The sequence below is a fragment of the Labrus mixtus genome, chromosome 6, assembly GCF_963584025.1.
Source record: "Labrus mixtus chromosome 6, fLabMix1.1, whole genome shotgun sequence".
Classification (NCBI taxonomy): Eukaryota; Metazoa; Chordata; class Actinopteri; order Labriformes; family Labridae; genus Labrus; species Labrus mixtus.
Genome location: NC_083617.1, coordinates 22,156,967 through 22,181,735, shown reverse-complemented (window position 1 = coordinate 22,181,735; position 24,769 = coordinate 22,156,967). Strand labels below are relative to the sequence as shown.

Genomic DNA, 24,769 nt, shown 5'->3' with positions numbered 1-24,769 from the left:
AGTTTATATTTACGATATGAAGTCGAGATTTACATCTCTTTTGGAAAACTTTGACGTTTTTTTCACTGAGTTGATTTGGAGAATTTAGTCTTTCTAATGTGGAGACGTCTTTGTAACCCTGCTCTTTCACATGCCTTTGAAAAATATATTATTGTCAACAAATTATAGAAAAATGTGAAATTATTAAATTTGTCTATTTGTTGTTCAAAAGACAAAAGCTTGTCAACAGACCTTTATGTATTTATTAAGATGTTATTTTTCATTCAGATGAAGGAGTTGAAACTTTCATCTCTACATTTTTACACTCTGTCAGAGGAAGATTCAAATCACAGACTCAAAAACATTTATTCCAACATAGTTATAATTTTTGGCAACGCAGTTTACTTATAGTTATTTTAGTAAGTGGACAGACATTGAGTCATAAGATTGTTTGTCAAACCACCAATTTTCCCTGATATGAAAAGTAATTTTGAAACAGTTTTTTTAATAAATTATTTTGTCGAATTATTCTCTCTTGTCTTTTCACTTCAGCTTTAAAACCGTTCCAGTCAGTTGTCTTCCACGAGAACACATTAACAAGGATTAATTTAAATATTTCATGTTGTTTCATTCATTCAGTTAAAGCTGTAATATCTGATGAAGAATATGTGTGGATTTATTGACTGCAGAATTGATGATTTATTAGATCCCCCCCCCCCCCCCCCCCCCCGCCCCTCATGAAAAAACAATTAAAAAAATGCTAAGTGACTAAAAATACGATTTTGTAGAAATCAGTGTAAAGAAAAAAACAACAACAGCGGAAATGTCGGAGCAATAAACAGTTGCAGGGGCTGATGGGGATTGATGGACTGCTAACCCCTCGTTTGGGCTCCGCTGGGACACCTCGCTCCTTGAAGGCTCTTATGTAATCCTGGCGCTGCCTCTGTGAATTCCTGCTGTGTTACTGGATAGCCTGCGGTTAGCGCTCGGAGTGTAGGTCAAACATATCAGAGAGCGGCATCGGGAACATCTATATCTCCCTCCAGCCCACTACTCTCTTTTATCATTGCGCAAGTGTTGCCATGGAAGTGAGTTGAGGTTTCCATGGTGCTGTGCTCATTGTTGTGAGGACATCATGTTTTGGCCTGTGGTACACCAGTGGCTATAGATATAGATAAGTGATACTGAAGGACATGTACCAATCTGCTCAATGTCAAAGGCAATTTGAAGTTCATATAAACGGTTCCTTTAATTGTTTCTTTAATGAGACAAAGCAGGCTACATCGGGAAAAAAAAGCTTGTTTCTTTTTTTTTGTTATGACAACTGCACTCTTACATACATTTTTTTTTTTTACAGTCATGGACTCCCTTTGTATAACAGCACACAAATCTATATAGTCAATGGCTTTTTAGTTTTACTTGAAAAAAAATCTTGCTGATATTCTGTTATATGACTAAATTGTTGTTTTTGTGTTTCACCACTTGAGGTTAATGTGTTCACTCTCCACCCTCCCCTCACCCAAGCAGACCTTTGACATATGACCTTCCATGGGGAGAAGAATTCACCAAAAAGTCTCAAGTTCCTAAAGGATGTGCTCATAGCACATCAACCTAGGGCCTTTTGCTTTTGAAGAACATGCTTTTCTCATCATTAAAGTACGTTTTCATATATTTTTTTGTCACATACAAAACAGAAAAAAGTCCATTATATACATCCTCCATTTCTCCCGCATTGCAACCACAGGTCCGTTTTCCTGCCATAGAAGCAAAGATCACATTTGGTATCATGGGCCAAGATGTTGACCACCAGTCCAGTTGAAGCATCCATGTTTTATTTACCCTTGATTTCTACGTTTACTCTAATCATGCAGTTCAAAAGAAGGAAAAAAAAAGTGGATTATAATCTTTAGAAATCCTTTGAAGCAGTTGGTCAGTTCAGCGACAAAGTCTCACAATCTGGAGAGAATTCCTTTGAAGCACGGTGGTCCATCTGGGCGTGTCTACTTGTTTGTTTGTCAGTTTTAAAGGTTATTCTGAGAGTACCATCAAAACACAATCCGCCAGCCTGCATCACATCTGGCAGTTTACAGATGGAACTGAGGAGATGTTAGCTTGGGTGATAGTGGACTTACAGCTGGTCGGTTGGGTCAGGGGTCCTCGTTGAAGCTGCTCCTTCATACCGGCCGGTCCACAGCATATTGGCAGGGGCTCAGGTTGGACACGGGGTTCTGCACTGCCGGATAAGCGAAGTTGGCGTGCTGCTTGGCCTTGAGCCGCAGACTGGCCAGGCTGGAGTTGCAGGTGTCTCTGTACATATAGGGACTAGCTGTGGTGGCGTAAGGGCATGTGGCCGCTGTAACTGCTACTGAGTTGAGTGCCGACGGGCTGTTGAGGTTGTTGAGGTTGCCCAGGTTGTTGAGCCCTGTAGTTGGAACACCAGCCACCGCTGAGGGCACCATGCTGGAGGCCATGTTCATGGAGGGGATGGAGCTGGGGGGTGAGAACATTGGCTGGGATGACAGGGGACTTACATTCATTGAGTTAAAGAACGGGAAGCTCTTGGCGGAGAGCGGGCTGCTTGCTAGGCTCTTGGTGGCCCAGTTGTTGTAGGAGTAGCCCGTGTACATGTCATCGTAGGGCTGCATGAGTCCGTTGAACTGGGCCCCAAAGCCGTTTTTGCATAACTCTGCCTGCTGGTTCCTCTCCCGCTTTCTCCACTTGGCACGCCGGTTCTTGAACCATACCTAGGAAAGCCAAAAAGAAAAAAAATATTTGAGTCAATAATTTCAAATGTTCTAACAAGCCTTGACTCAGATTACCTGGTCGACCACATATCTTGACTTTTAAATGTGGATACAGGTTATATATATATATATATTTGAACAAAAATGAACGTCCCAGCAATAGTGCAGTGGTGAGTAGTGTAACCATGCAGAGATGATATTGCTGGTATAAGTTGTATTATTTTGTGGAATTGGTGGCTCTTAAGTTGACATTTATTTGTCTTAGGAAAATGTATATACAGGAATATATAAATTCAACAATAACCCTAGCTGTGGTCATGTGGCCACTTCTCATTATTTATTCAATTTTACTGTAACTGTGAGCATCGTAGGGAAGATTGTCTGAGCGACAAAAGTTGTTGATACACATTCGTAACATTAGTTCTAAAGCCTAAGTCAAGATTTTTTTGTGCTTTGTTTTTTTTGTTGTTAAAGTAAATCTAGGAGTGCCCCTTCAAAGAAGACCTGTTTTTTCTAAGTGGTCAGCCATTCAATACACACCAATAACAGCTGATTGGATGCCATGATAGATAAGTCAGATTAGTTTCAAAGTTGACAAACAGCAGTCTGAGTCAGTAAGATATATGAAGCAAAATGTGAACACTTCCTGCTATAAGGGACCTGCATACAGCATGAATTATTTTTGCCCAATTGTCAATTAAAAGGCAAAGAGAGAACATTAAGTTTATTTATAATTCAGATGTCTTTTTTGCCAACAATTATAATATAGTTGCTGAGGCTGTTATTTACCTCTATACACCCCATAACACAAAGTGTCAGAAGTCAACACATTTCTAGTCTTCAACCACTGAGTCAGACTACCCTAACTTCTCTCAAATATTCTCAGTCTGATTGTGTGCAGATGCATCGAGAATTTTCCGAAAGACATACTGATCCCAGAAAGAAAGTTGAAGTGTCTCGTCAAACAGTCATTTTAGGAGAGGCTTATTAAAACTAATCAATGACTTATTTGAAGAGCGAGATCACAATGAAGGAAATGTCAGAGAAAGAAATTTTGCTCATTTGTCGTTCTTCGGTCCTATATTTGGAGGAAATTAATTGGATTAAAGCTTTAGTGGAAAAATCTTTCTAGAGGGTTTTAGAAATTAAAAACATTTCTAACAGTTTTATTTTTTTTACTTTTAAAGGAAGTCTTCTCCAGACGACTCCATGTCATCTGTTTACACTCATGTATTTATTTCACATTAAAACTAATTGGTATCAAATGTTTTTCTATCTATTTCACGCTGATGAATCTTATTGAAGTCCTGCGTTGATACTCAGCCGTCTCTCTGCTCCCTCGCCATGCATGCAGAGTATCATCCAGTCCTCGGTTATTATAGTAACAGAATGCTGTTGACCATTAATATGAGTATAAAGTACATGACTCTGAGTTTTCCATTCCAGTTACAGCAGGGGAAAGTCCACGGCAGACGACAGAAGCTACCCAATCTTTTTCATGACTCTACGGCAATGCTGTATGCAGGTTTGTGGTAAAGGCTAGGGATTATTCAGGTGCTCGTCTGCAGCTCTTTCTTTTTTTTATAAACCAGTAATAGGGTTCACTGATAGCACGAGAGTTTCATCAAATAATATCTTAAAAAGCTCCAACATTAACTGATGTCCGATTATATGAAGTAACCAAAGAGCTCTGATGATGTCTGCTTCAAAGCATGTTGGCCAACATGTGAGAGTAACAATCCTTATATTTTTGTACATTACAGAAAGTATGTGACTTAAAGCTCCAGAGGGGAGTTTTTAGCTGGTTATGAAAAAGACTGAAATTTAAACTGATGCCTGTATATGACCGACAATAAAACTAGACAGTCAGCAACAAGACTGTCCATGTTTTGATGAAGGGAGTGACAAAGGGAGCAGGCTGCTGATACAGCAACAATATATATACAATTTATATACTCCCAGGATGATTCGAATCCCCCCCCATTGCATTTATTTGGTCTTCCTATTGTAACATTAGCATCACACCTTGGTAGTGATATGTCTCTTTTAGTGCTAATAAACTAATGAGAGCATATGAGCAGGCTAAACTATCTGGCGATTGTGGTTAATATAACCTCTGCACTCTGGTAACCTGTAACATGCTAGCCATTTTTACGGCCTAATGGTAAAAGTGTTTCAGTCAAGTCGTGAACAAAATGTTATCAAAGTCGCAAGGAAACTTCACAATAGATCAATTCAATAGATCACACCAAGTGTCCCTATAGAGCCTCAGTGGAGTGTCATCAGTATATTCCATCAGACTATAACTTTGATGATTAACAACACCTCTGTGACAAATCCCATGAATCAATGTGACAGGTGAAGTATTTTGAGCATGAAGGAATCTGGGGTTGGAAAAGGCCACTGATAGACATTAAGTAGGAGACATTGTGCAGACTGTTGTCCTTTCAAAATAACAACCAAGAGTGTGAGCTATGTGACCTTTCAACCAGCCAACATTAATTTGATCCATTGCTTGTCGGGCAGGCCAGCGATTGTATTGTCGTCCATCAGAATGTGTGTCCTCCTGCTCCATATAGATACAATGACTAAACCACTGTGTGTGGGCAACCTCGGCTTCACCCCTGACTTTTACATTTAGTGTGTGAACTTCAGCTACAGTGAAATGGAATACGGCATCATACCTAATACAGAAAACACTGAATTTCTCAATTTTTTTAAAAACATTTCTCCCACATCTGATGGTAAGCTAATTGTGTCCTGTATTTTACTTGTGATTTTATAAAGTTAAAGCCAGTTTTAAAGGCTAGTAAAGACTGATCAGTTTGTTACAGCTACTAAAGGCTTTGATCAAACATGATGAAAAAGGTCAGCCTTAAAACAAAAAGGGTTTCTTATTCCTGCCGCCTCGTAAGTTTCAAAGCAGGGTTTAAAAGAATCAATTCTGATCATTTACAAACACATAGTTGCTTACTTTCATTTCCTTCTTTTTCTTTGAGTTAGCTGCTACTGTAACTGCTGGTGGGTCGCACACATCAACCATCTTCTAAAAAAACCACACCCCTGTCCTGTCACCCTCGCTTATGAAGGCTGTTCAAAAGGGGGTATAGTCTTCCTCAGAGGATGATGCTTCTGAGGCCTTAATCCAACAACATCGTACCTTCTAATGAGAAGATTTCATTAAGCCAAAAGACTGCTCTGCATTAAAAATGCACAGAGAGTTGTATTGATGTGTTTTAGTGAGAGTACTCCAGGGAGTCCAGATGGAGTAACAATTTAATGTGGTCAAAGCTGGATGAAAGATTTTCCAGCTGCGGAGTCAGAGTGATGGCTGTTTTGACTTGATCACAAAATTAAGTTAAGAGTTAAATTACAGGATCCACATGTATTTTTTTTTTTTTTTTTTTGCCTGCTCTGTAACTCTCCATTCTGAATACAATTTCACAACAAGAGAGTACAGGACTTCACGCCTGCAATCAGCTGCTGTAGTCAAAATGAAAACTGTCAGGTGCAGAGCTGTGTGTGTACCCACCCTGACGCGGGCCTCTGTGAGGTTGGTCCACACTGCGATCTCCTCTCTGGTGCTCATGTCGGGGTAGCGGTTTCTCTGGAAGGTGGCCTCCAGCTCCTGGAGCTGCTGGCTGGTGAAGTGAGTCCTCTGCCGCCGCTGCTTCTTCTTCAGAGAGCCGTCCTCAGCGCTCGACTCATCCAGCTGGTTCTGGTGCGATTTCTCTGTGTCTGCAGGCACGGAGGCAGGAAATGTTAGATTAGGGCAATGGGAGGGGCAGCTCAGAAAAACACTTTTTACATAAAACTTTATGACTATAGTATTAAATACTGACAACTCAGCAAACCTCAAACTGTGGATGAAGACAATATAATGTGTGTTAAAGCTCTGGAAAAACTATAATGAAGACCTCCAGTTCAAACCTCCCTCATCATTTCGTTTAAATAGGTCAGAGAATTTATTCAAGTAAACTGTGAATACAAATTGAGAGCAAACTATCGTTTCAATAATATCAAGGTTTATTATTATTTAATCATAAAAACAGTATCAATTTTTAGTATCATCAATGGATAATTTGAAGATGGTTTACTGACACATTGCATAATAATGCAAACATCGTAGGTGTGCTTTCACAATCACAATGCTGTGAATAAGAAGACAACAATAAAATGAACGAGAATGTGAAAAAAGGAAGAAATAAAATAGCAACTGAAGTTAATAAATTCTAGCTAGCGCGGTAATTGAAAATGAGCAAGAAGATTGTTATTGTTTTTTGTACTTGTCAACATTTTAAAGTCAGAGACATTTAGAGATAGTTGATGATGCCGTTACTAACTTGTCTGACATATTGCAGTACACTGAGGGGGCTGGATCAACCCATTATTAGGCAACACGCATGATAAGGACACATTTATGTAGTGTGTAACAGAGAATCACAGACTACACAATATTTCAAAAGACAACACTAGACCCCTCATCAAACCAGAAAAGTCATGTGTTGTGCCTAAGTGATACATACATGATTTTAAAAACGGATCTGCAATTAAGTTGATTGACAAAACGATCGTCACCCAGTAAACCCAGAGACTTCAGATCATAGTTTTGTCGGCCATGCCTCCCTCTCCCAGTGAGGCAGAGCTGTGATCATTGCATAATTAATCCCAAAGCCATTGACTTGTTTGTTAAAGGGAGTCAGCGGTTATTTATCTTCAAAAACAAAAAAATATCCTGATTAAATTAACAATTAGAAGTCCATATCGTCAAATCTGAAAGATAATCTGTATCATATAAGTAACATGTGAGTCAAGTATTTCAAGTAGAGGTGCTCATTATGACTTATTATCATCTTTCATGTCATTTCAATAATTCAGTATTTCAGTGCCTCTCTGGTTAAAGTGGACACATGTTGATAATGTTAGTTTCACGTTTACAAATCATTCCTGAGTTCATCATCACTGTGTTTGATACAGAAACCAATCATTCACAGGCTTACTCTAGTTAGTGTTTTTGTCAACATTTCACTCTGACATGTAGTGGTGTAAAGATAGTATACGATAGAAAATCTATTTTTTTTCTGAACTTCAAGCACAATTTGCCTCTGCATGAAGTCAAAACGTAAACATGTAAAGTTTGTTTTGGATGAACTGCTTAAAGCTTTACAATGACAAAGCAAAGGGGAATCCCTTTATTAACACAGATATCATAGTTAACATGAATAAATAATTCCTTAAACGTTTATTCCTTCAAATGTCTTAAATTTAGGCTCTATTATATATTTGGTTTCCACATGTCCTTCTGTGCTTTGACTATAAGACTGCCCAGGTAGGTTAAAATAAATGTTGTCGATTAAGAGTACATATAACAACTTAATATCATCAGTGTCTTTCCTATAGTCAGTCCCATATTTCATTATAAACGAGCTCCTTCATAGCATACAAAGAGACTTGTACAATTGTTACCGGAGTGTTCAATGGATATTAGGGGAAAACTTCACTCAAACCGAGTAAGGATGCACCTAAAAGCAAATCTGCTTATTTCCCTGTACAGTCTGAATGAATGAAAAGAACTATAAGCACATCCTTTATCAATAAGAAAGAAGTCCATTATTCTGACACTTTCACTCTGCCTCATTGCATCAGCACTATCCAAACTATGCTGAAAGCGATGGATGATAATGTCAGATCAAACACGATGTGAAATCCCTCCGCCCCACAGGACGGGTGTGACGTTGCCAGGAGAGAGCGATTCCAAACACTGCATTACGTTCAAAGATGTGCAGGAGCACTGAGTGATTGCATTTGGCCCCCAGCGCAGCCACTTTAAAGGACCACACATCCATGTTATGTCTGCCAGGGCTCCTCTCACTCCTGCAATTTAAGGACCTCACAGAAAGAAGTGAAATTAGTTGGCCAGCTAATCCTGCGGATCAGGCTTTTGTGACTCGGGCAAGTTGGGCTCTGTTTGGCGAGGGCTTAGCTCTCCGAGCAGCTCCAAATGATCAGCAGGGTTTAAAAAGAGGCTCCGCAGGGCCACCAGCAAAACCAATAAGGGCCAGAGCCAGGCTGTTATCTGGCAGTAAACTGACACTGGGTAAGCTGTCACTTAAGGCCAAAGTCTATCACAATACAGAGGAAAGGGCAGCAACGCGCTGAGCAACAATAGGAGCAATCTGACTGATAATGTGCCGACATGACAGAGCTGTTCCAGGTCAGCTTCTCAGAGGGATTTAACCTGGAAAACAACGGCGATGAGAGGCTTTTAACTAAATCACTTTTCAGCATCTAAAAAAACAACAAAATAATATATTCACAGAACAAGAGCTGCAGTTGTCTTGTACACGTCATTAAAAAGGAATAGTGAGGATGTATGACAAAAGGAGATTTATTTTTTGAGAACAAGCTGTTAAACCAGCTCTCAAGGGTTAAAATCAAAGTCAGCTTTTTACAGGCGCTCTGCCTTTTATTTCAGAGAGAACGCTTTTAATAAAGAGCCACATTGTGGATCATTCAGTGGTGGGTGTGAGGTTTTCCTTTGCCGGAGGCACGGGTGTCAGTCCGGTGTGGTAAGGTGTGGCAGCCAGAAAGTGCTTCAGTACTAATGAGATTCAAAGATGTGCTTTGTTTGTGTTATAAAGAGTGGAAAATGGCAACAATAAGCTGTCATAAAGTAGAGTATAAAAGCAATGATGATCTTGAAAGGGAAATCGCCCTGTGGATAAAAGTGTTCCCTCCATATTGTGTCCCTCTGCTTTTAAAGGGAAAACAGATTCACATAAAGCCTCGACCTCTTTGGAAAAGTCTATTTTTTTAATGCCACAAAGTGATGTCACAATGTGGCTATTTCCTGGAATCCTCTGCGTGTGAAAAAACGGATCAGAAACGTGCAAAGACTGAGCTCAGACATCTCAAAATGCAACCCTGTATGCAGCACTTTTTCAGAGTTTTGATTTCTTTTTTTCCAAGACTGCAGTGATTTCATTTAGGGAGAGAAATGTTAAAGCCTTCAAATACTTTTCAATGTATTGGCCTAAGTAAAATGTAAAAATACAAATCATCTGAAGTTTTATTGAACAAAACATTCAATACAAATCTAAATCATTGGGGATTTATTAATGTGAATCTACTGTATGGATTTGATTATTAAACATGTAAATCAGTTTTATAGTTAGAAATAAATCATAATAATAAGGGCACCATTTGAATGACTAGACATTATAACCAGAACTTCCTGATGTGGTATTCCTTAGATCATGGTTTTACGTTTTAAATCCATCCAATCCATCCAAAAAAATGTTACAGATATATCTGTCATTTATTTATGTTCAAACTGTCTCTGTTTGTTGCTCCTCTTCTGTTTAATCCATCTGACATTAAGACCCAATGAAAAGCAGCAGTACACCTGAAGAAGAGACATGGTTCATAGACAGCACATCATAAATTCTCTGAGACTATATGAGCTACTTGAGTCCCTCTTAAGAAGTCTGCAGCAGCAGGAGGAGGAACATGAAAGCATTTTTAGACCGAAATAGTTTGTGTTTGACAGTTTGTTACGACTGGATTTCTAACCACACACGCTTTAGCAATAAGATTAGGTTACACACACATAAACACACACACCACCAGATAGTCCTGCAGATTGACAGAGAGGTGGAGGGTGTGTTATATTTTATATTAACTAAATGTATATTAGATAATATAATAATCATCCATGAGATCATTATTTCACAGCTTTGCTCATATAGAACCTCAGTATGCGTGATGTAAACAGCATTTAGCCTACATCAGTGTGATTGAGCTGTCCACCAATCAACACTCAGCATTTATGAAGGCTAATTAGAAACGTGTACGTCCTCTTGTTATCACGTGACTTACGTTTCGATAACAGCACTGAATATGATAAAACAACTAAGAATATCCAAACCATGACGACGACAAGGATAAAAACAGTAAGTGGACGTTGAGTCATCACTTTGTTATAGGCCAATTTAAATAACTATTCCTTTTTATTATGTGTTTAGATTAGGTTATATATTGTTGATTAAACGTGGTCAAATTACGATTATCGAATCAATTTGATGGTTTTTTAAAATAATAATTTCTTCAAGAGTGCTGAATGAAGGCTAATAATGTGAGCTGACTCTGCTTGCAGCTCTCAGGAGAAATAAGTTTGTCTCGATTGGAATACATTTTCATATTCAAAGTCAGATGAATGATGTGGTATTAGAGGCCATCAGCTGCGCCTGAGGCAGAGAGGCTGCTGTGTAAAGACAGAAAATAAAGCTCCAATTAAACAGTCCACGTAGCAAAGACGTTTACGAGTGGAATCATGCACATCCCTTTTCAGTTTAAATAATGGAAATGAGCTTAAGCTAAAAAAAAACCGACTGATCGCAGTGTAGTAGGTTGTTTTTTCTTCTTCTTGATTCTAGATGAAACGCAATGCAGTAATACTGTATAAATATACCGACTGCAAAATCTAATATTAAAAGAAAAAATAATTAGTTTGCATATTCATAATTCATTAAAGCTATTGCAAAGAAATTCGCTGCTATTTCGGATTATTATTATTATTAGGGTATTATTATTATTATTATTATTATTATTATTATTATGTAGGCTTCTCGCCTTTATTATAATTATTATGTTTAGTTTAGAAGTTTGTGTTCGTTTACTCCAATGCTGCTCTGTTAATATTAGGCCTACGCAGGCCTAGATATGATGACTCGGGCCTAAAGTTTTCTTTAAAAAAAAAAAAAGTAAACAGTCTATATTATGCACAAAGCCCACGGTGAGGTGGGAACTGACCGCTGGTGTCCTGGCCTTTACATCCCGGCTCGTGCTGCGGGGTCCCGGAGTCAGAGAGCGACAGCGCCGGGCTGCGGGCTTCACTGTCAGTCAGCAGGTTAAAATCCATAACCAGGCTCTGCAAACACACATACATAAACACAACACGTTAGAGGACTCACGTGCTTTGTGGGCAACATCAACAATTACATACTCGCATCGTTATTTCCTGCTGTTTTGGGATCATTTAGGCTATTTGTTTGATCGCCAGTGATCGTGCCTTTAGAGACATTCAGAAAAGTATAAAGGCCTATACACGTTTCTGTTGAAAACCACAACGCTGCACACATGCACTATTGTCTTCTCACTCCGGATCACTCCGCGCCTTCACACACACAACGTGTCCCACAAGACGCTGTTCCTTAACTCACTAAAACCTCTAAACCCTCTAAACCCTCTCACTGTCCCGCTGCTTCAATGAAGACGAGGGTAAGGAAGGGATGACATCGTTGGTAATGCTTTCATTTCAGTCCGCAGAAAGCGTACAAACATGGACTGATGTTTTGTTGCACAGGGTTTGGCCTCTCAGACATCAAGTTAATATTCTGATTCTGTTTGTTGGAACTTTCTTTGCAGCCTCGCAGGAAAAATATGTTGACAATACTCAGGCCTTGGAAGAGTTCTGCAACCTCCAAACAAACAAAAACACAGATTTACTCTTAGGTTGTTGTGTGCTTAAACACAGACATAACACAGGCATATTGTTGAGGATGATGCTAATAACATCTATCAGAAAGTTAAGTGAGCAAAGTGATTCTTTATGGAGTTCTTTTATTTTACAGTTATTAACAGCGTTTCTTAACTTTGTGTTGGAATAAACACACCATTAACCGTTTCTCACTATTTGAATAATTGCTCTACATTTTTCCATGGTTTTGAGTAAAAGAATGCTGACCTTTTGTCCCCCACCAAAATAAGAACAGACCTTGTTTTCCTGCAGATAACTGATTTTTAGATGTAAGTTTCATTTATTGAAATGACGATGCCTTCGTTTGATGTGGCTCCGTGTGTGTATTTGTTTAACTTGGCAGCACATTCTGCTTCTATTTTCTCCTCCATCTTTCCATTCAGCCCAGGTTGTGGTTGTAATCCCGATCCCTTTATACGAGCCTGACATAAGCAGCTATAACAGGACCTGCCCTGAGTTGACTCTATTTTGGGCTACGTGGGGAGAGCAATTGAGTTATTGCTGTAAAATACATGATGACATTTTAGAGGCCAATTCCAGCCGCTGCGATAGAACTGTTGCTCAATGGAGGTCAAAAATAGCTGCTGGTTTATTTATCCGAGGGCAGTTCACACCTTGAATATATTGGGGCGTTCAAACACACACACCTAATACACTCCATCCAAGATGATGTAGTGTTGGGATGATGTATAGCTACTATGCTTTGGAAGTCAAAAAGAAGCGTATCATCTGTAAATATTTAATCAGAAATGCTATTAAATGATGTAGGAAGTAAAGGATGTAACTCCCTTTAAAAATGTATTTAAAAAAAAGTCAGACAAGTTTCAGTATCAAATGTAGGAAACATGTCGACATGGAAGAATAACAGAGTTTAAACAGGCGTTAAGTGAAGGCTCAGCCAACCTAAACTGTGCGTGCGGTTACTGTTTACCCTCCTTTTCTGTTTACCTTTGCTTTTCCCAGAACAGTGGCTGAGTAAAACCCAAAGTTTACAGGTTTAGAGGAGAGTCTTAAGGCAGCTGTGGGCTACAATGACTCCATGTCATCAAAGATTTAAAAAGGCGATAAACCTCATCCCTGAAAATCAAAGAGTGACTCGGAGTCGGGTATTAGGCTCCCTGGCTGCCTGTTTGGACGCAGTGTGCCGTCAGTGTTGTGGTTAGGTAGGGGGGTTGGTTATACTTGGATGCAGCAAACTTCGTTTTTTCAGGGGTAAGACACAATTGTCAACCCGCCCTAACACCCACCCACCAACTCTTTTTGCCTCTAGTGTATGCACCCCCCCCCCCCCCAACAGAGTTTCCCCGTGCCCTGCTTGCCACCATACCAGCCTTTGTGTGCCAGTCACATGTGACTTCTGCCGGGGTTAAATCTGAATCCTGGCAGGGGCGAAGGCAGGGTTCTGAGAATGGAATGGCATCAAACACCCCCCTCTCAATCCCACAGACACACACACACACACACACACACACACACACACACACACACACACACACACACAACACATTGTACAACCGGATTGAACTCTTGAACCAGACTCACTGTCGACATTTCACGTTGCTGAAATGACATTATTTCCCTCTGCGCTCTTTGGACATCAATTTATCCTTAAATTGAATTCTACTCAAATGTCTTTCAATAGCACATTTCATACAGACGTCCATTCAATGTGTTTAACAGAGAGCCCCGAAATTAATCTACCAAAAAACCTCATAGGCTGAAACCTTGAGCAGCACCGGGCTTATTGGTGGGCGTCTATCTGACTGGAATGGATGAGCATTTAAAGACCGTTTCAGCCACTCCAAATATGTTAGAGCTGACAATGGTAAATCCTCTCACTGAAAGTCTTAATGAAAGAAGAAGAGGATCTGTCTTCTTAGAAATAAAATAATTGCAGTTAATAAGTGACATGTTGGTATCCAATCACAGCAGATGAATGTCATCAAAAAATCTGGTTCTGCCTGTCAAAAGGAAAATGTGCCGTGCTCTGTTGCCAAGTGATAGCTCGTTAAAGTTAGCTTTTTCAAAAATATTTTACAAAGATTATAGTCCTGACCCGCTCAATTTGTAAAATATCATGACAGAATTTATTCAGTAAATTTGATCTAAATAGATTCAAAATGTATTGTTTGATTTAGTGACATATATTTGGTTGATTTGTTTCTAAGTGATGTTCTTATGCTAGATATTCAATAATGATCTATTTGTCTACTTTGTCCTCAGGGAGAGCACCAGCTCTGTTTCAGTCTCAAGTTACAGTACAAGTTTGACGTGAACAAATTCAATATAACATATAATCAGGTTAAATGAAGTGAATACATTTGAAGGTTCACTTTCCTGTTTGTGATTTCTTGTCTTTTGTTTTTTTGCTCTTAACTCAAATTCAAAAAGATATTTGTAAGCTTGATTAAAATCTTGTTTCACATCTTGAACACTAAATGAAACTGAAGGCCTCTCGTTGACAAAGTCATACAATGTATTAAAAATATTACATGCCACACAAATTTCTCATTGGAATTGGTCTGACGGAGTTTGTCCTTCTTCACTGTAAAACTTCTCGTAGAAAAAACAGACTTCCACTTTAGAGAAAGCTTCAAACATTAAAAACACAAGAGGATACAAGATGTACATTAACATCTTTCTTTCAGAAAATTAATGAAATTGTAAAACCATATATATCAATATATTAACACACACAAGCTAGAAACAATTCCAACCACTCCATATATTACAATATCCATCACAATATATCCTCTGATACTTGTGTGCAATAACATTCAAAACTTACTTTGTGCAATAACATGTTGAACTTTTATACACTGTGCGCATGACAGTTTATTTTTCTCTATAACTGTGAATGTTCAGACTCCATTTGTTACAACTGCAGCTCTGTTTCGGCTCCTCAAAGATTTAATAGTACATGAAATCTTGTGTACTGTGTGCTCTTTCTGTCTATCCTTGCTCTTTAGTGTAACACTGAACCCATGTCCGTTGTGGGAAAAATAAAGGTTTATCTCATCTTATCCTATTACTTATACCATCCACTTCATTTTTTTTACTTAAAAAAAAAAACAACATATGGAGGCAATTTACTAATTTGCTCTCGAAGCAGCTCCCACCGAGCTGCACTCCTCCTCTGTCAGTGACTACAATGATGTGAACTTGGCACACAAACACTGTAAGTTATTAAAGTTTTCCCTTAAACTCTCCCTGACCCCCACTTAACATTGTGTCAGTGGCTCCGACAAAGCATCATAATGCTGCACTAAAGCCAACCTGCATATTCTGATTAAAGGTTTAGCACCTTATTACCACTGACTCTCTGTGACATCTGAGAGGTGAGTCCACGTTTTCTTCCATCGAACACATCTGCAAACTTATTCCAGCCGCACAAACATCGCCTCAGCGGCCTCCAAAAAGAAAAAATGCTGTCCATTGCACATTTCAGATTTGTCACTGCTAACAAAAGTGCCTTTAGAGAAAGACACTTGCATCTGTTTTTTGTTGAGCATCCGTGAGAATGATCAGAGCTTTTCCCAAAGATTAGGAGACAGGAAAATGGGTATTCTTCTGTCGGCCAGAGGCTCTGGGAAGCAAAAAAAAAAGATGCGAGACAAGAAGGATCAGATCGACTCTCCCAGAAGAGAGATTACCTCAGTAAGCGCGCTCCCTCTGTGTTGGTGCGTCGGATTAATGAGCCTCTGATATGGATTTGTGGGTTAAAGTTGACTTGTGGGTCAGAAAGATCAGTTTTCCCTTCTTCACAGCCGCACAAATATTGTTGCATTTTTTTGCCTCTTTTTGTAGTTGAATGACTAAATAACAGCAAATGTTCTGTCTGTTATTGGATTTCAAAGGGTGCTTTGAAAATCTGACCTATTTATGTACATGTATTTGTTTTTAGTACTGATTTTAAAGCACAGTAAAACTGGAATCCTTGATCTGACGTTTATCACACTTTGTGTTTAAGCCTTTAAATCAACCCTGTACCCTGACAATTCAGCATTTATGATCTGATAGATCAAGATAAAATGCTACTCATCGGGCACACATCAGCAACGGACATATGACCTTTGCTGCTTGACATCTTTAAAGAAAGATTAAAAATGTGTTTTTGCATCATTTTGATTGAGGAAAAAACAGAAGTTTCTCTTATTTTACTAAAAAATGAAGCAGCAAGAAACAAATGACACACACCAGCAAACTGTTGAACTGTTTTGAAGAAGAGATCATAAAGTGTTGGTTAAAAGCAGCGTTACCTGTGTTGGATAAAGCTGTTTTTTTTTAGGGTTTTAAAAGAAAAGACCTCCACAAACAAGTCCCGTGGCTGCTGGATCAGGTCAGTCAGGGTAGTCGCCTGCCTGACAGAGCAACAGCTGTCCCTTTGTGAAGTCTAGTCGCAGCAAGGTTCAGTATTTTGGTCAGAAATATGAATGTGAGCCAGTCCGGGGGGACTTGATCCGCTGTGGCAGTGATGGATGGACATGCAGCCTGGTGTCAATGTGGTGCTGAGAGGCCGGCTGGCTTTGGCAGTGAGGGGCGTGTGGGTGATGCAAGCCAGTCATTTTGTCCAGAACAAGGTGTCAGTAACCCCCCTTCCCCCCACCCCCTCCCATTTTAAATACACATAGAGCAGGGGCGCCACATGATTATATTTCCAAAATCAAGAGCCCTTCTCCCCCCTCCCGGTGAGCTCAATATGACCAACAAGCTAACACCGAGCTAACAAGCATACTTAGAAGACAGGCACATTGATCACAGTAATAATGAAAGAATATCTGTGTTGTGTGCTCCGCAGTAAAGTTTATGAAAATCTAAATAAATAAATAAACTGAAGGGTTAACCCTCCTCTTCCTGTATGGCTCAGACTATTTCCTTGCGCACCTGTGCCACTATAGCAGTCACCTCTGCACCTCCACATCCACCTGACAGGCTGTTCCGCCGCCTCTGTACGCTGAAATAAAGCCTAAAACATCGTTTGGATGGTGTTGCGTGTTTACTTTTTCTGCTGCAGGCCTCCTGTTCAGAAATTGGACGCAAATCAACAGCAAGGCGTGAGTCTCCGGTTTGCATTAGCTGGAGCGCTTTGCATAAGCATGCGCCCGGTGACACGGATCTCATTAAAATATATATATCTGGTGATTATAATATAAAACATAATAATGGAGGCAAAAAAAAAAAAATCCTCTCATTTTTTCGAGAGATTGCGCGGGTCCATCTGGCGGTGCGCGCGGCAGCTTGCTTGCATTTCCACGGACTGCAGGCATTATCCCGGGAATTATTCATAAACGCGTCGAGAATTAATTCCCGGGATTAAGAGTTGATTAAGATGTGTGTCACTTTGCTGTCTGAGAACTTATTAAGGGCCTCCTCGAAGAGGCAGCAGATGGAATTTCAGTCCAATGTTTGTAGATGTTAATTTCTGCCCTCCTATAACAGCCATTTGCATATGATTGAAGAGAGAGGCCGCGCGCTCCTGCAGCACAGTGATTAACAGAGAGAGAGAGAGAGAGAGAGAGAGAGAGAAGTTATTACCACGGACCAAAAAAATACACTGCACTGATTTGACTCTGTCAGCGAAACGGAGGCCTTAATTATTGATAGGAAATTACAAGAATATAAAATAAACAGAACTAGAATCATTCGATCATAATATTTTAGGTTTGTCGATTGTAGGTTAACAATGAAGGGATGAAACACGGCTGAAGCTATGCGCTTTTATTGAGAATGTGAATTAAGTGTTTAAGTGTTTTTCCTTTTCCTTTTATTTATTTATTTATTTTGGCTAGCCTATTTATTTATTGATTTGATGAATGAATTGAACTGACTACTGCTTTAAAAAAATGCATACATTGGGCTGTAACTTCCGGGCTTTGTTAGCCCATATTGTGATTTCACAGGTTGGCTAGTTAAGATCAAATGCAGCTTCCCTTCAGATTCGTATTGAAGTGTATTTGTTTGTTATAAAAATCTAAATCAGATTGTTTTTGTATATTTATATAATAAAATAAAATAAAGTGATGGAACATTTTTCAAATGAAATAAATATTTACATGTGTTTATCTGACTAATAGAGACACTGTGATGCGTTAGTATTTGGCCTCGTAGGCCATGGCCTTCAGTCTCGCCTCTGTTACACTGGGTTTGATAGGCTAATAATTACCAAGAGAGAGATTTACATTGCACCCTGAGGCCAAACGAGAACTTCGATAATACAAATCTTATTTTCATACGTCCTGACCGACGGGACAGATGCAAAAGAGGCCAGCCTTCTTACTGAAGGCCTCCTGAAAAGGGATTTAACCAGGTGATTTGTCAAGAGTTACTCTGCCTTAATTGTTATTTTAAAAGAATAAATAATTAAAGATAGGCACATTGATAAAAACATATCTAAAATAAATTATTTAGTTAGAAAAAAAGCAGCACAGACCTTACAATGTTGAGTTTATTGGTGGTAAAAAAAAAAAAAATCAACCATAAAATGAATAATTACAATTCGCGTCTTGTGGGCCCCAATAGGGGTTTAAAACTCCATTTCTAATTGACAATAGGCTTATTTCTATGCACGTCTATATTTAATTGACAAAAGAAGGAAAATGGATGCTGGGTTAAACAATGAAATTAATTCAGTCTCACGCAAAAAAAAAAAAAACTAAAAAGAAAGAAACATTTAGGCTAAAGAAAATTCCATGGCGAGATTTGCTGTTCGAGGCTCCACAAATATTACATTTTAATTTATTATTTTCTTGTTTGCAAAATATTTATCTTAATATTATTGTCAAAGTCAAGACTGAACAACTGAATACAGGAACATTTGAAGTCCTAATGTTTGTAAAAATAAAAAATAAAAAAAGGGGACGAAAACAATAGCCTATATAGCACAAAGATTAAAGTCATGGATGTGCGATTGCTGAGTGTGTATTTGTGCGTGTCTGTGACCGTGTGTATGGGAGGTTGGAGTTCGGGAAGGGGGGGAGGGGGGGGGGGGTTACTGCTCTGTTTTTCTGTCCGTGGTCTCCTGTGGCCCCGGCAGCCACCTGCCACCTATCAATTTCACTAACATCCCCAAATATTTTGACCTCCCAAATATTTTCACAACGTCCGCCTCTGCAAAGTCTTACAATTCTGGGGGAAACAAACGAACGAACATGCCATTGAGGTCCTTAAACTACAAGAGGAAAACTGATTTTTTTTCTAGGCCTGGAAGCGCAGCTTAACCAAGTTCCTAAATTACTTTTTCCTACCTATATAGCCTAGGCTATATGGTCCCAAATACGGACGCATGGATGATTTATTGATACAGGACGGCTTTGATAACTGATGGTTACCAAATCACGGCATTGTGTTAGGCTACTAAAAAAAAAAAAAGAAACTTAAAAATAAGCAAAGCCAAAATAACACTGCAGAGTCTTTGCTTGAAATATTTTGTTTTTCGATTAAGCAGATGTGTCTTTAAAATGAGTTAAAATAGTCCCATAAAATTGTACTAATGTAATATATATTGTTCTTGAATCGGAGACACCAATTTTGACACACACACACACACACACACACACACACACACACACACACACACACACACACACACACACACACACACACACATTCATAACGTGTCGCATTCAGCATCATGCGTGCTCCATGGACGCACACCCAAAAACAAACTGCTGCTTTTACTTTTTTTTCTGTTTCGAGTCACATCCAGAGCACTTCAATGCTAACAGCTGTACTCCAATTAGTACATAAATAACATGGCGCTGATGGCATAACGAAAAGCTTCTTATTAAACATTAGATTAGCTTTTACACACAATTAAAAGCGCACTGGATGCGCACCCAGACGCACACAAACAAAACAAGAGGAAAGAAAAGAAACAGTGTGGTTATTGGCACTTACATCGAATCCCGGTCTGGTTATATTAATCCGTAGAAAAGGCAAAGAGCTTCACTGCAGGCTGATGGGTAAGTTGGCCTCAGGTTTGCTGGTGACATGGACAAAAAGTTCCCCGGTGTTTCAAAAAGTCAGAAAAAAAGCTTCAGTCAGTTTCCTTTTTTCTCCTCTTCTTCTTCCCTCTGTGCTGTCAGACATGAAGGCTGTCGAGGAGTGAGGCTTGATCCCCACACATAGTATAGGGTTGGAGAGGGGAGGTGCGGGGAGGAGGGGGGGGGGGGGGGGGGGGGGTTGACTTCATGCTAAATATTGTGTGTGACAGGTCCACTGTAGAAAGGACGTCCCCCTATCTCTTTCTCTCTCTCTCTCTCTCTCCCTCTTTTTTTTGCGCGCACATGGGGCACATACCCACGTAGGCTACACACTACTGCAAACACACACTTCCCCAAGTCCCTCCCCCTCCCTCACCTATTGGCTCTCTGTCTACAAATACACTCTCCATCTCTTTCTCCTTGCAGCCTCCTGGACAATTTTTATTTACAAACTCTTGTCGTTAAGCAGGGAAAGGTGGGGACTTTATATTGATAATTCAATCTAAAAATGTATTTTATTTTTGTTTTAGCCTTTTTTATCATTCTTTGATGTTCATGCAAAACCTTAGCCACAATCCAATTGTACAGCCATGGGGTAGATCACTTCCTTTGTTATCAACTGGACCACTTTTGACAGAGCGTTCCAATCGAAGCAACATCAAAAATTTGATAAGGAATCAAAGGGATCCAGAAAAGATACAATTAAAAATATATAGCCTAGCTGTATCTTAGATAACTGAGATTTGAAAGTGGAAGGCTAAATACTATTTAAGGAAGAAAAGGAAACTGTGGGCACTGAATGTAGGCTATCATTTGATTCAGTCAAACTTCAAACTTAAAAAAAACAACACATTTTTTCAAATTGTCACTGGTCTAGATTATGTTTGCATTTCAAATGTAGTTCACGTTTGTGAAGTCTAGCAAAAAAAAACTCCTCGAGTTGCTGTCAGGTCTTTAAAAAAAATCCTAATGGTACCAGCTGGCTGTGTGAAGCCCGGAGCCAGAGATGCTGCTTGTCAACAGGCAAGGAAGGCAAATGCTTGGGGCCTCACACCAGTAGGGCTCGTTGCCTGTTAAGGCCCTGACACGCCATCGTCAGCCGTCGGTCCTAGTTGGACCGCCGGCTAGTGATCGTCGCCGTAATTTTTGCGGTGTGTCCGGCTCCGTCGCTACCCCTCGTCGGCCTTTTTGCGGGCGATTCGACATGTTGAATCGGCGTTGGCCGGCGCGGTTTGGGGTATGAATCACTCTGATTGGCTGCTCAGCTAAACGAAACAGGAGAGCCAGTGCACAAGAAGAAAAACAGAAGCGCCTCCTCTGTGCTTGTTCCACTAATAAAAGACCCAAGGCTGAAAATGCAAATGCCATTTTCAACTTTTATCAGACATTCATCTCGATTAGAAGTACCTATATTATGAGTGGCGAGTGACAGCGGTGAGAAAATTGTCTTCTCATTTCATAACAACGGTTTATTTAAATCGCCATTCTTCCTTGTCCTCTTCCGGTTTTCCCTTTTGGAATGACTATAGAGACAGAGGCAGTATACAGACTACTTCCGCCTGCTGGCATGGAGAGTTATTGCCTCTCACGCATGCGCAGAATTTACGTGGTGATTGGCCGTCGCCTTTAGTCTTTGCGGTGTGTTCTAGTGAAACAAATGGCAAGAAGTGACAAGAGAGGCGACGTGAGGCAACGCCACAGGCAGCCTTCGTCGTGACTAGTTCTTTGCCGTCTGCTTGGTGTGTCAGGGCCATCAGGCGCCAAGAGACTCTAGAATCGCCACTGCCTGGAGCCAAAAATATGAAATTTTGGAAATATTGTTGGTGGTGGGCTGTTTAGTTAGTGAAAGAAACCAAATTTGATGACGTATTCTTCTCCTCATATGAACACAACTTCCGAACTATCCATGCAATCTATCCAGATTGCTTCCACGCAACTCAAAATCGTTATGAAATGTTTTATTCAGTTAAAAAAGGTCTGTGAGCATAATCCAGACACTGTAAATATCTCTACCCAAAACTACAACAGAGATAACTAATTACTACTGTTCTCTCAAGCAGAAGGTCGGGGGTTTGATCCCCAGATCCTACAGCCACATGTCCGATGTGTCCTTGGGCAAGACACTTAACCCCTGAGTTGCTCCTTCTGCTTTGTCGGCGGCGTATGAGTGTGTATGAATGGGATTAGTTATTTCTGATGGTCACTGTACATAGCATCTGCCATCAGTGTGTGAATGGGTTACATGTGTGACATGAAATTTAAAAGTGCTTGGAGTAGTAGTTTCTAGAAGACTAGAAAAGCGCTATACAAGTCCATTTACTATTTACCATCTACTTATATGACTTTCAGAGCAGATTTTCAGATACACCTCCTTCATTCCTCTTCCCTCACTTGGTGGCCCGGCTAATGATTTTAGAGGGAGGCGTTTACTCAGTAAACAACATGTATGAAACATGTTTGAGCCTCTGAGTAAAACAGAGTGTTCCTTCATGTGAACACAATGCCAAAAACAACAAATCCAAAAGGAGTTTGACTTAACGCTCTTTTCAGGGAGTCATTACTCCACAATGTATTTACATACTAGGGTATATTAGATTTTTGCTATCTCTGGTTTCAGAATATCACATGCCTTTAAGGTGTTATTTATATGTATTTGATGATTAACTTCCTGGTGTTCAAGATAAAACATGCAAACTGTCACATTTAAGGGGAAATGTGCACATACCTGTACATTACAAATCTTGCTAGCCTATTTCAAACATTAATTTAAAATTTTCAATCAAGTCAAATTTTTAGCTTTAAAATATTTAGATTTTTTCCCCCTTCCTTTACATGGGAAGATGCCTTTAAAATGTAAAAGATGATGAAGTTCCTTATTATTACCTCCCCAAAGAGGAAGTCTTCTTTTGTAAGGGCATGTTGAGGTGTATGGGGGCAGTTATCGTCCTGCAGGGTCCTGATTCAAAGATAGCTATGAATCACAGTTATTTAAACAGTGTTAACACATTCTTAACACAGCTGTGAGCTTTGAGATATGAAGCCGGTGCATACAGTGTTCATGCTAACGTTTGTCATCTTTCAGTAACCTTTCATGCTAATGTTGGAACTCTGAGGTTTACACAATCAACAGTGGGAGCAGGTTAAGTATGAAAATGACCAAATCTTGCATGCAGGTGTATTTGCTTTTCTGTAACACCTGGTGTGTGAAAGGAGCCCACGCTGCATGCCAGCACTGATAAACTGCTTTTCCAGCATTCTGCAGGTCAGCCCATACTGGATGGTATAGCAATAGGGACAGTGATCTAAAGAATGGGGGGTGAGGACCTATTAGAATTTTATGTTTTAAGGTCTGCACTTAGTGTTTAATAATGTTTTTGATATAAATGCAATGCTGTATCTGTGGGAACTTATTCTATCTATCTATCTAGCAGAAGACCTGTCAGTAATGATAAAGTGGGGACTTAGCATTATTGGACTTGACCTTTGGGTTCCTTAAATGTTGGTTACAGCCTCAGTCAGATTTCAAAGTAAGAGGACTTAATTCAAGGCACTCATTGTTCAAGAAGAAAAGATCCAATGGAACTTTTCCACAGTCAATATTAAAGCAACATTATGTAACTACTTCACCTTTAATAACAGCTTTAAACATATGGTGATATTACCATGACTTGCAACAGGGAGAATGGTTCCTTTTTTACTATTCCAAACCTTGAACGCTTGGTGAGTATGCACATGAACAGGAGACCAGACAAGAATAAAGCCTCATCATGAGCTCATTCTCAAGTTGTCAAATTGTGACGCTTTGTCATGAAACCTCAGTATCTCATACTAGGTGCCCTCGACTTTGTCCCCTTTACCCTAATCCACATCATAATGTTTAAGATACTTCCAACCATGACGTTTTGGATCATTTTAACTCAATTACCTAAAAAAGTAAGACTTTTGTATGTTAACGAGCAAGAAAACACAAGGTACCTTGTGTGTCTATGTAAGACAATGAGAGCCTGACAAAGCATCATTATGTAATGACCTGTGAATATGATGAAATCTCTGTGAATAACACCTGAAAACTTCAGACCCAAATTACAAAACATCAACAAGCAATTCTTGCAAAGTCTTTCAACTGCAGTTTACGGTTATGGTACGGGGGGATTAGCCAGTTTTTCCTACTAACTACTCTCTATGGTACCTTACTGTTTTTAAGTTATTTTATGCATTATGCACTCAGGCCTCAAACACTGCTCTACAATGTCTCAAAGGAATAGATACATTGGATGGACAAGCCTATTCATAACTACTACATATACCAACCAAAAACATATTTGCCAAACATTTGCCACAAAACATATTTTTTTGCTACATGTTATCAATGTGCGTCTTGGAATGTGGAAAATGAGTTTCAGGTACAGTCTGCGCTGACCCTGCTGCCTCAAATCTCATGCAGGATGATCTGTCATTGTCTCTTTTTTAAAAACATTTTTAAAGTAGATTGAAGGTGAAAAAATAACTGTTTCTGCCCTGTGACT

General features: G+C 39.5%; 1 protein-coding gene across 2 annotated transcripts; it reads right to left on the bottom strand.

Moving 5' to 3' along the window:
• Nucleotides 1-1,222: 1,222 nt before the first annotated feature.
• On the bottom strand, nucleotides 1,223-20,382 carry pitx3 (paired-like homeodomain 3). 2 transcript variants are annotated; one of them, XM_061040501.1, is made up of 4 exons: nucleotides 20,158-20,382; nucleotides 11,535-11,652; nucleotides 6,256-6,461; nucleotides 1,223-2,723 (listed from the first exon to the last, which is right to left on the bottom strand). In XM_061040501.1, exons 2-4 carry the CDS (start codon nucleotides 11,641-11,643, stop codon nucleotides 2,154-2,156), a joined length of 885 nt encoding a protein of 294 aa, XP_060896484.1. In that variant the 5' UTR covers nucleotides 11,644-11,652; nucleotides 20,158-20,382; the 3' UTR covers nucleotides 1,223-2,153. The 2 variants fall into 2 exon arrangements, with proteins under 2 accessions (XP_060896484.1, XP_060896485.1); XM_061040502.1 differs by lacking the exon at nucleotides 20,158-20,382 and adding an exon at nucleotides 16,521-16,667.
• Between the last annotated feature and the right edge of the window lie 4,387 nt (nucleotides 20,383-24,769).

Coding starts and splice junctions, on each gene's coding strand:
- pitx3 (XM_061040501.1), bottom strand. CDS start 11,643: ATGGATTTTAACCTGCTGACTGACAGTGAAGCCCGCAGCCCGGCGCTG. Junction 6,462..11,534: donor TAAAGGCCAGGACACCAGCG/GTCAGTTCCCAC, acceptor CCGTGCCTGCAG/ACACAGAGAAATCGCACCAG. Junction 2,724..6,255: donor TCACAGAGGCCCGCGTCAGG/GTGGGTACACAC, acceptor TGGCTTTCCTAG/GTATGGTTCAAGAACCGGCG.